Below are 12,421 nucleotides of genomic sequence, written 5' to 3'. Positions count from 1 at the left end.
TCTCTATGCTCATACTAAATGAGTTACCCAAAGCTGGCTTTGATTTTGCAGTAAGAAAAACAACAAGCCACCTTATGCCAAGGAAGATGCTCGATTCATCTGGCCTGATTCTGTCTACCCTAAGTATCAGTGACACTCCAGCAAAAGTCTTTTCCAACCATGATATTTGGGATTCTTTAAACATCTTGAAGACCAGTATGTTGATGGCTCAGTGATGCATAACTAGTACCAGCTTACCTGAAAGATCTCCTTCTCCTATATATGCCTGCCTGACCCTTGAGATCCTTTCCAGTGGCTCTGCTTTGTGTCACCCTTTCCAGAGGCTCTGCTCTGTGTCACCCTGCCAAGTGAAGTGAGGCAAACGGCTTATGAGGAGAGAGTAGGGATGAAAGGATCTGTCCATTTTCTGTTCTCTCGGTTTCTCATTTTTTCCCCATCTTAAATTCAGTTCTCCACATTTCTGCAGAATTGGCAGATTTTAAAAAATGAAAACCCTCATGGAAATTCTTCAGCATTTTCAGTGTGAATTTCTTCTAACAAACACATTTTCATATGCAGTTTTGACTAGCGTACACACTTTCGCAAGCAATTTCCCCTAATGTAATGGATTTTGTATGCCACTTTCACTAATATATTCATTTTTATACATACTTTCCCCTAATACCTGCATTTTATTTGGCTCGACAACAGCATTGCAAAATTTGGATAAGTGCAAATTTCAAAGGATGTCTGTGTTTGGGTTCTCATATTGTTCTTGGAAAATGTTCAACTTTAAATGCAGACTGAATCGACTTTCTCCTCCATCCCTAGGGGAGGGTCTTTCAGTGGTGGGCTCCTAGCTATGAAATAGCCTCCGCAGAGAGGCTTGCCTGGCATCTTTGCCTAGCATAGTCTTTTTAGTGCCAGGTGAAGCTGTTTTTTAAACTTTTCAAGGCTTCTAAAATCATTGATCTTGCAATATGATGCATTTTGTCACACTGACCTTATATTGTGCTGTTGGTTTTGTTGTTGTACTGTGAATTTAATTTTAGGTCTTGCTCTCTCGGTGCTGGAAATTTTTATACTGCTGGCTGCACAGATATTATACCAGTCCTAAAAGATCTGCAGTGGTTGCCAATTCACTACTGAGCTCGACTCAAGGTGCTATTGTTGACATACATAGAGCCCTGAATGACTTCTGCCCCAAATATCTAAAGAAGTGCCTCCTCCCATAGCAATCTGCTTGAATGCTGAATGACCCTACTCCAGTGCTGCCCTGCCCCCAGTGAGGTCCAGAAGGGGGGGTGTATGGGAGGGCCTTCTTGGTGGTATCTGTTAGGCTTTGGGATGTCCTTCCCAATGGAGTGCATTTTGCACTAGTGTTGTATACTTTTGTTGTCGGCTGGTGAGCTAGCTATGATCACACTGGGCTTTTCCCTAAGAACAGCCTGCTGGATAAGGCCAGTGGCCCGTCTGCTTCAACATCTTGTTCTCCAAGTGACCAACCAGATGCCTATGGGGAGCCCACAAGTGAGACCTCAGCACAAGAGCATTCTCCCCTCCTGCAGCTTCCAGCCAGGCCCTCCCTTAGCATGTGCGGGGCCCGGGGCAAAAGCAAAGTTGGGGGCTTCCCACATTTGCTCCAGGTCACGGTCTTGGCTGAGTCACCGCCGTAGGTGCGCAGGCACCAGTCCCGGAACTGCAGGTCCAGCTTGCTGTCCCCGGGGCAGCTACTGCTCACTGACCGCAGCAGGAGCAGCGGTGGCAGCAGCGGCTTCGGCATAGCGGGTGGGCGGGCAGTCAAGCGAGCCCACATCCCGGGCAGAAACAGAGAGAGCAAGTGCTGCGCTCTGCCTGGCGAAGGCGAGCAGGCAGGGAGGGAGGAGCCGGCTAGTGAGCAGATCACCAAGCACGGCTCCCCCCAAAGCGTGGGGCCCGGGGCAACTGCCCCACTTCCTGATGCCTAGGGGCGGCTCTGCTTCCAGCAACTGGTGTTCAGAAGTATACTGCCTCCAACCATGGAGGCAGAGCACAGCCACTGTGGCTAGTTGCCATAGTTTTATCCTCCATGAATTTGTCTAATCCTCTTTTAAATCCATCCAAGTAGGAGGCCGTCACTACCACATATGGGAGCAAATTCCACAGTTTAACTATGTGCTGTGTGAAGAAGTACTTTCTTTTGTCTGTCTTGAATCTTCCAACATTCAGATTCATTGGATGTCTATGAGTTCTAGTGTCATGAGGGAGGGAGAAAAACTTTTCTCCATCCCCTTTCTCCATGCCATGCATAATTTTATACACTTCTGTCATGTCGCCTCTTACTCGCCTTTTCTCTAAAGTAAAAAGTCCCAAACGCTGCAACCTTTCCTCATAGGAAAGTCACTCCATCCCTCCATCATTGTGGTTGCCTTTTCTGAACCTTTTCATCAGCATCATCAGCAAACTTGGCCACCTCACTGCTCACCCATAACTCTAGATTGTTCATGAACAAGTTAAAAAAGCACAGGTCCCAGTACCAATCCTTGGAAGACTCCACTTTCTACATCCCTCCGTTCCTGCTCTCTGCTTCCCAACCTTTTTGTCCAGGCCTTTTTGGAGGTGGGAGGTAATGCTGAGATAATGTGATGCTGCCTTTCCTGTACCAATGTTGATTTTTACTCTGATTATTTATTGTGGTTTTATCTATCCTATTTTTTTTATGATTGGATTTTATGAATGTAACCTGTCCTACGACAAGATGTTGAAGGGTGGGTTATAAACGCTAGTAACAAATAAAGAAAATGTGTGAGCTGCCCAGAGAACCATGATTGGGCAGCCAATAGAAATATCCTAACTAAATTAAAATTCCATGCCACTTCTAACCATATGTTGCCTCCCCCCTTCAACAGGTGAGCATTATCTTAACTCTGATGGTGCCATACAGTGACATCGATACTGAATCGCCACTGATGGAGATGTTTGCAGCCCATGGATTGTATGCTGCTAAGTTCATCGTTGCCATCGGATCTGTGGCTGGGTTGACTGTGAGCTTGCTGGGCTCGCTTTTCCCTATGCCTCGTGTCATTTATGCTATGGCTGGTGATGGGCTTCTTTTCAGGTAAGTTCCATGTAATTAGAGGCAATCAGAGAAGGTGCTTTGAAAGATCTTACCTGGGGTAGCCAGAGGTTGTTGAGCTTCAGCTCCCATCAGCCCCAGTCAGCATGGCCAATGTCCAGGGATGATGAGAGTTATAGTCCAACAACAGGTGGAAAGCACCATATTGCTCCTCCTGTTATACCTGATGAGGATGAGGATTGTCTTCTTCTTCATTATTGTTGTTGTTGTTGTTGTTTAATAATAATAATAATAATGTCAGCTTTGACTCATTTTTCCTAGATCAAACATATGGATATGGATAATTGCCTAATGATGATCTACTGAAGGAAAAGAGCTCACATCATCTCTGTCTAGGGATGGGCAAATTTGTCAATTTTGGTTTCTCTCAATTTCTCATTTTTCTAATCTTAAATTCAGTACTCCACATTTCCAGATCCATTTATGGATTTTTTTTAAGCCCTCATGAAAATATGTCAGCATGTTAGTGTAGATTTCTCTTTATATACACATTTGTATGCAATTTTTCCTAATATACAGATGTTGGCAAGCAATTTTCCCTTATATAATGCATTTTTGGATATTGTTTTCATGAATATATGCATTTTTATGCACACTCTACCTAGTACAGTATGTGCATTTTTGTACGGATTTCTTGGTTGGAGAACTGCACTGCAAAATTTGGAGCGAGCACTGCCAATTTTGAAGGGTGACTGTGTTACACACAGGGCCGGCTCCAGGAATGCCAGGGCCCTTGGGCATCAGCTTGCCCTGGGCCCCTGCATGCGTACCCACAACCCCCCCACACACACACCTACCTGTCTGCTGTCTTTTACCACTGCCCTTAACAAAGATGGCGGCCGCGGTTTCCCTAAGGGTATGATGCCTCCGCCGCCATCTTTGTTGATGGCACGCATGCGTGCTACGCGCGCGCATCTCTGCCATCAACTAAGATGGCAGCAGGGGCTTCAGTACCTTAGGGAAACTGTGGCCGCCATCTTCGTTAAGGGCAATGGTAAACGACAGCAGATAGGTAGGTGGGGGGGTGCGGGGGGCCACAGATTGCGGGAGGGGAGTGGAGGGGTGGCTGAGGGGGCCCCTGTAGCTCCAGGGGCCATCGGGCCAGTGCCCCACCTGGCTACCCTTTAGAACCGGCCCTGGTTACATATATTGTTCACATATTGTTTCAAGAAGAGTAATTAGGTAGATTCACTTTTAAGTGTGAACTGACCTGAATTTCCCTCCCATCTGTATCTCCGACATATTATTCCAAGAACAAAGAGACAAATGTTTGGTGGTAGTGGTGGGGAATTGGGGTTGTGGGAGCCAAGTGGGTTTTTCCAGGTCCAAGAGTGGAACAGCTAAAAAAAAAAATCAGGAAAGCGGAAACTTACATAGGAAGTAACCTTATAGCAAATCAAGCTGTTGGTCTGTCTAGCTTAGTATTGACCACGCTAACTGGTGCAGCACCTCTGCAGGGTTTCAGATGGGGGACATTTCCAGCTCTACCTGGAGATTGAACTTGGGACCTTCTGCACGTAAAGCAGATACACTTCCACTGAGCTATGGCTCTTGATTTTTGCCCCTTGCTTTTTGGCAACTGGCCCAAAAGCAAAGAAAGAAAGGATAACAAGCCAAGATCTAGGCACATTAACCTGGTATGTTATAACAGCGCCAGCCCAAGACATTTTGCTGCCTGAGCCATTCCACGTACAGAAGCTAATTGGACTGGCAATTCAATAATGGCAATGGGATAGCATTCTCCATCATACCTGAGGGCAGCAGGCTAGTTATGGGGGTACAGGAAAGGCCACATGGCATGCACAGCCCTGCCCTCCCAACAAAAGAGTACAACCAGGGGGCTCAGGAGGAAGAGTCCAGGAGTTCTTGTCCCAGCATCTGCCACCTGAAGCGGTGACCTCACTCTTCCTAATGGTAGGGCTGGCCTTGTGTGTTAACCATCTTTAAGCCAGAGTTCTCCAGTTGAGATGTGAAGGGCATCTCTGACTTAAAGCAAGCCAGGATCTCTGGTCCGAAGCTGGCACATGGTTGGGAGGAAGGAGGGGTGACATAGAAGCGTGTGGCCATGATCCTTGTCTGTGGCCTCATAAACCACTGTCCATTGCCTACTACCACAAATATGTACACCAGTCCATATGGTTCAGTGAACAGAGAGTTGACCTTCCACATAGGAGGTCTGACTTTAAATTGCAAAATGTGAAAAGCTTCTTTAGGATTGAAAGATCTGTGGGGAGAGGGGTATTCTCCCAGTTATTTGTCCATCTACCCCTTTGATCTAAGCAAAAATTAATTTTTGTCTCCCCTGTATACTTTGTTGTGATCCCTCCTAAAAAAAAAATTCCTTTCAGATCTCTTTCCTCTGCCCCAAAGGGAAAGGGATGCAATTTAGAAACATGAGGGGAGAGGCTCCTTTACCCTCACTGCAATTGTTCTCTCAAAGGTCTAAGAAGATGTGTGCAACTGCAATCTCCAACCCTTCAATCTTGAGGGTTTTGTGGGCACCCAATACAACTGCTTCTACTGCCTATTGGGTTGGTTCAGCCCTGCCTGCCCCTAAGGTAGGGATGGAGGACCTGTGACTCTCTAAATGATTCTAACTCCCATCAGCCCCTGCCAGCATGTTCAGTGAGGAATGATAGTCCAGCAATATCTGGAGGGTCACAGGTTCCCTACCCGTCATAAGTTCATAATAGAGAGTTTATGTTATTCACCTTTAATTTTAATTCTTTCACTTCTAGGTTCTTGTCCCATGTAAGTTCTTATACGGAGACGCCTGTAGTGGCTTGCATTGTCTCAGGATTTCTCGCAGCGCTGCTCTCCTTGCTGGTCAGCCTGAGGGACCTGATTGAGATGATGTCCATCGGCACGCTGCTCGCCTACACGTTGGTCTCCGTATGTGTCCTGCTTCTTCGGTACCAGCCAGAAAGTGACATTGACGGCTTTGTCAAGTTCCTTTCTGAGGAACACACTAAGAAGAAGGAAGGGGTTATAGCGGACTGTGAGAAGGAAGTTTGCTCTCCGGTGAGTGAAGGGGAGGAGTTTGCCGGGCCACCCACCAACACATGCGGTGCAAAGAACCTTCCATCCTTGGGTGACAACGAGATGCTCATTGGGAAATCAGACAAATCCACGTACAACATCAACCATCCCAACTACGGTACAGTCGACATGACTTCTGGAATAGAGGCAGATGAGTCTGAAAACATCTACCTCATCAAGCTGAAGAAACTAATAGGGCCGCGCTACTACACTATGAGGATCCACCTTGGACTCCCTGGGAAAATGGATCGGCCCACTGCAGCTACTGGTCAGACTGTTACCACTTGTGTCCTCTTGCTATTTGTCTTAATGTTCATCTTCTGCTCTTTCATCATTTTTGGAGTGGACTATCTCTATGACCAAAGTTGGTGGGCCATTCTTCTGGTGGTCCTGATGACCCTGCTGATCATTGCGCTGGTGTTTGTCATTCTTCAACAGCCAGAAAACCCCAAGAAACTCCCTTACATGGCCCCTTGCCTGCCTTTCGTCCCTGCCTTCGCTATGCTCGTGAACATCTATCTCATGCTGAAACTTTCAAAGATCACATGGATCCGGTTTGCTGTCTGGTGTTTCGTGGGTAAGTCCTGAATATGGAATGCAAAGGTTTGGCAAAAGCGCATATATGATAATTCCGCCAAAGAGGCCACCTAGAGTACTGTAGACAAGAGATTCCCAATGCAAATTGTAACACAATAAAATACAACATAAGAAACAAAAGAAGCAATAACAGTACAATTAACAAATCATACAGCACCTCACATAGCACATTACAATTGCTCCAACAGGCAGAAAAATCATCCAGTGGTCCGCCAAGACCATCAGCAATTTTCAAGTAATCTGTGGGGGAAAGGGTTTGAGAACCACTGCTTTAATCTCAGTCTACCTTCATTAGTTTAGAGAATGGAAACCTCATCCTAGAACAGGAGTGGAGAGCCAAAGGCCACATTTATTTATTACACTTATATCCTGCCTTTTCTTCAAGGAGCTCAAGGTGGTGCATATGGTTCTCCTCCTGCTCCATTTTATCCTCACAACAACCTTGTGAGGTAGGTTAGACTGAAAAACTGTGGCTGAGCTAAGATCACCCAGCAAGTTTCATAGGTGAGTGGAGATTTGAACCCTAGTCTCCTATGTCCTAGCCCAACACTCTAACCACTACACCACACTAGCTCCAGATGTTGCTGGACTACAGCTCCCATAATCCCTGGCATTGTTGGCTGGGGCTGATGAGAGATGGAATCTAATAACATTCCATAGATTACAATAACATTCCATAGAGGGCCATAGATTCTCCATCCCTGTCTTACAATAAGCTTTCCTGGTTGGCTTTACAAAAGACCTGCTTCTTGTAGTCTCTATGATGTGTAAGGTATGATACCACATAACAACACAATATCACCTTGGAACCAGGGAATGGCCTGGAGCATCTGAGACTACAGCTAAATAGACCTTCATTTCAATGGGAGATGACCTCTTGAAGCTCGATGCAACTGCAGAATGCAATATCATCAGGAAAAAAATCATTAGTTCTTAAAACTTTTCCTTGGGTTGTACCCAGTACAGTAGTGTCCCTCATGCTAACACATGGATAGCCAACATGGTGCCCTCCAGATGTTGTTCGACTACAACTCCCATCATCCCCAGTCACCATGGTCAATGGTCAGGGATAATAATAAAATAATAATAATATTTCCATTTATAGACCGTTTACTATCTAAAAGATCTCAAAGCAGTTCACAATAGAATACAAAAGGCACAATAAAAAACATATCAAATTAATTTACAAGACAAAATACATAAACAATATCTATATACATAAACGTATAGACACAGTATAAAAGTCAGAATTCACCAAGGGAAGCCTGTAAGCCGCCCTCCCCACTCTATGAAAGTGTCAGAAAACTGAAATTATGTTGACCATGGAGGAGGGTGACAAGCAGGTAAAATCACCTTATTAAATATAGAGAGTCCTTACTGGTGAAGCGGGTGCATTCTGTGCATGCTCAGGCCATTTATTTCTGAGGCTTAGAGTTCCTAATCGCCACCTCTCCTCTGCTCAAGTCTGTGGGTGCCGGCTATGGTTTGTGAGGAGGATTTGGTGGTGCTTAGGCTGCATCACACTTTGGGTAGAAAATTGCCTGCACATTTTCCTTCTCGGTCCACCAATTGGCAAGAAGCTCCTTGTCTTTATACCTGGCCAGAGGGTCTGCTCCGGTGCTCTGCCGCTGCCTGCTGCCCCTGCGCTCCTGGCGGTGAGGCTGGCCATGCGCCTAGTGGGGACTGAGCCACCTCTGCCTGCCTGCCGTTGGCACGGTGGGCATCAGCCAGTCAGTGGGGCGGGCAGCTTCTCCACCCATGCACCGCGCCTGCCTGCTGCCCGCACCTCACTCTCCAGCACCAGAGCCAGGATGATGGGAGTTGTGATACAACAACATCTGGCAGACACCATGTTGACTGCCCTTTCCCTAACAGAAGACTCTTTGATTCAGCAGAGCCTTCTGTCATTGAAACAGGAAGGGATGTGGGTTTTGCCATTTCCCACTTCATCTGCAGCCTCAACATACAAACATGCCCATAAAATCTACTGCAAAGGGTTTGGGAACTCTTTGGAATAATGTGGAAAGTGGTGCAGCAGGCTGCCGAGGGAAAAGAGAACTGAAGAAAACCACCTCTCTTCTTTTTCCACTGCCAGAAGCATCCACTGGTTCATAGAATCATAGAACAGTAAAGTTGGAAGGGGCCTATAAGGTCATTGAGTCCACCCCTCTGCTCAATGCAGGAATCCAACTTAAAGCGTACCTGACAGGTGCCTGCCCAGCTGCTTCTTGAATGCCTCCAATGTTGGAAGTAATTGGTTCCATTGTCGTACTGCTCTAACAGGAGGTTTTTTCAGATGTTCAGCTGAAATCTAGCTTCCCACAACTTGAGCCCATTATTCCATGTCCTGCACTCTGGAATGATCAAGAAGAGATCCTGGCCCTTCTCTGTGTGACAATCTTTCATGTACTTGAAAAGTACTATCGTATCTCCCCTCAGGTTCAAAGAGCTTTCCACCAACATGAGGGACAACATGAGATACAACCACTATATTTTTATGTGACACCCCCACCACTGCCCTGCTTCTTTTCCTGCTGTTGTTTTCCTCTTTCTAAGCTGTGTTAAGTCTGCCTTTGGAATAGGGGAGAATTAGATCTACACCATTCATTTTAAGCCTATTGCAAAGAATCATAGGAACTGTTTTTGTTAGAGTTACTGGGAATTTGTAGCTCTGTGAGGGGGAAATCACAGTTCCAAGGATTCTTTGGGAGAAGTCAAATGCTTTAAATATGTGTTGGATGTGTTTTAAATGAATTGTGTGGATCTGCCCATAAGGTTGTATTCAACAAAGTCTTGCTTCGAGCAGACCCAATGAAATTAGTGAACCTAAATTAGTCACGCCTATTAACTTCAGTGGATCTACTCTGCATAGGACTAGCACAGAATACCATCCATAGTTAAGAAATATACAGATTTGCCTCAAGGTTTATTTCTTGGTGTTTCTCCTCCTTTTAAATTTAGTGGAGTGATTTGTTACTGAATCCTACCTTGACGGCATTCCAATGAAAACCTACAGCCGAAAAACAAAAATGTAGTGTAGATTGCTGTTCTTCTACATTTTTCCTTTTCTGGCATGGTCTTTCGCTTTGCAACTGAAAAATCTAATAAATAAAACAAATTTTAGAAAATGAGCTCAGCGAAAGGAGGAGGAACAGTGTAGTCAAGATGGTTTTAGAACTATCCCACATATCCATATGGTGTATTATAGATAATAAACTACTCAGCGTCTGTAGCAGTGTTGATAAACTCATTAGGACTTGAACTCTCTTGTGTAGGATTGCCTAGAATGCAACACTAATTCATACTATAGTACAATATTTTTACCAGCCAAACTCTCCTCTCTCCTGTAGGGTTGCTGATTTATTTTGGCTATGGCATATGGAACAGCACACTAGAGATCACTGCTCGGGAGGAGGCCCTGCATCAGAGCACATATCAACGCTACGATGTTGATGTTGATCCCTTCTCGGTCGAAGATGGCTTTGCCTACGCTGAGAGCGACAACTACCAGGACTGGGATCCAGCCGATGACAAAGGTTTCTCTTACCAGCAGATGTCAGAAGCAAAGGAAAGCAGTCGGACAAGTAGCAAATCAAAGAGCAAAGGCAAACACAAACAGAACTCAGATGCACTGATTTCAAATGATGAGTTAGACTACTCGCCAGAGTAGATGCAGTTCAAACACAACCATTCCGCTCTTTGTCACTAAGCTAAACCTTGGGCTAAAATTCAGTGGCTTCTTTTGGCTCTCATTTCACACCCATCCTTTCTGTAAAGGTTCTGTTCTGTTTCCAGGAATCACTTTCTGCTCTTCAGGATGGTTCTGTCAAGTTCTGATCCTGAATCAACAGAATGTCACATTAAAGAAAACAAGACATCCCTGATCTCACCACCACCACTCACAGCAGTATTTCACTGAATGTTGCCAGGAGTTTCCTCCTCAGATAGGCTAGTTTGGCCTGCAGAGTTTTTCTGGGCCTAGGAAACTCACTGCATGAGATACTTCTTGCTGCAGTGATAGTATGGTATCAATGGAATCCACACTCAACAAAATGGGTCCCTGATCAGGAAATGCAGTAAGGTTACATTGGCAAGGGAAATGTTTATATCCTCCATGTTTCCCCATAGAGAGGAGAATGAGGAACCTGTAACCCTCCAGATGTTGTTGGACTCCCATCGTCCCTGACCATTGGCCATGTTGGCTGGGCTTGCAATGGAAGCTGGAGTCCAACAATATCTGAAGGGCCACCACCATCCCTTCCATAGAGAATACAGAATTGTAGCCATACTGATGACTGTTATTTGGCAAACAGTATGTCAGTTTTTGGTTTTGTAGAATGTGAACGTTGGCTAGACAGGTAGGGTTATTCAGGCTGGAGCCATAAAATTTTCCATGAGGGTATTCTGCAGGTAAAAAAATAGGTCAAGTGGTCATGGTAATGCAGACCAACGTTTCCATTTTTAGCTCTAAAGCTGAATAAACCTTTTCACTTAGCAAAATATTCTTGCACTTTGGCACATTTGGTCTTCCCTTTATTTGTTACTGTGTCACCTTCTCATTCATTTGGTCTCAGTTACCTTAATTTGTTTCCTGCTGAATTATGGTATGGCATAACCTGACTCTACCACAATATAGCTACCAGCTGAAATTTGCATCTTGGTAAGTTCTTTTTGAATGTTTTGGTTTGATCCATTTAGCCTTTTCATTTAATAAAAAGTGATGGAGATTTTGTCAGAAGTCTGTGAGTTGGGTTCTCTGAACCAGAATAATGGAACAAGCATGACCTGTATAATGACAATGTGGCTCAAATTGATTTCAGTACCATGACTCTAAAAGCTGGGATTCATGACCAACAGAATCACATAGCACAACTCTTGCTAGACTGTACCACTTCAGACTGTAGATATAGGGAGGGTCTTCCCTTGTACAAGTTTTAAAAGTTCCTGAATATATAAAACCACCAGTCTAGAGCCCTTCTCCTGTGGTAGTCTCTGTGTGTTGAAAAAGTCCATGGCAGTTTTCTATGTTTTGATGGGGGAGTTTTCATGTAACTTCCTGCTTGCTGTCATGTAACTTCCTGCTTGCCGTACAGTCCAACAAGAGTTGTACCACATGAAACTGAATCCTGAAAAGACAGAGGTGTTATGTGTTCCAAGTTCTAGAGTCCAGGAGGTGGGAAGACAGCCTGTACAGGATGCAGTTGCACTCCCCTGGAAGGAACAGGTTTGTAGCATGGGGGTACTCCTGAATCCAACATTGTCACTTGAAGCCAAGGTGGCCACAGTGGCTAGGAGTGCCTATTTGCAGGTCCAGCTGCTTCACCAGCTACAGCTGCTTCTGGACAGAGATGATTTGGCCTCAGTACCCCATACTCTGGTAACTGCCAGATTGGATTATTGCAATGTACTCTACATTGAAGAGTACACAGAAAGTTCAACTGGTCCAAAATGCAATGGCCAGATTACTGGCTGGGGTTGCTTTTAGAACTCATATAACCCCTGTTCTAAAACAGTTGCATTGGGAACAGACAGGAGGCTAAACCTAGAATGTGATGGATATACATTTGAGACTAAAATCCTAATGATGTATCTATGATGCTACTTAAGTTGGACTGAAGCACAGTTCAGACCAAGATAAAAACTTCCTGGATTTAGGTCATCTGTAGTGATGGTACAAGCAAATCAAGCTCC

The 12,421-nt window shown here is 45.0% G+C and overlaps 1 protein-coding gene across 1 annotated transcript in view; it reads left to right on the top strand.

Moving 5' to 3' along the window:
* The window catches only part of SLC7A14 (solute carrier family 7 member 14), an 80,951-nt gene extending 69,693 nt beyond the window's left edge, over positions 1 to 11,258 (top strand). The window contains exons 6-8 of the mRNA XM_061637317.1: positions 2,868 to 3,076; positions 5,833 to 6,710; positions 10,081 to 11,258. Coding sequence (XP_061493301.1) covers positions 2,868 to 3,076; positions 5,833 to 6,710; positions 10,081 to 10,400 — 1,407 coding nt within the window. The 3' untranslated portion in view covers positions 10,401 to 11,258. The remainder of the gene's footprint in view (positions 1 to 2,867; positions 3,077 to 5,832; positions 6,711 to 10,080) is intronic.
* Positions 11,259 to 12,421: the final 1,163 nt, after the last annotated feature.

The sequence above is a fragment of the Rhineura floridana genome, chromosome 7 (assembly GCF_030035675.1).
Source record: "Rhineura floridana isolate rRhiFlo1 chromosome 7, rRhiFlo1.hap2, whole genome shotgun sequence".
Taxonomy (NCBI): Eukaryota; Metazoa; Chordata; class Lepidosauria; order Squamata; family Rhineuridae; genus Rhineura; species Rhineura floridana.
The sequence above is the reverse complement of the archived record's forward strand: the minus strand, read 5'-3'. Positions and strand labels throughout refer to the sequence as shown.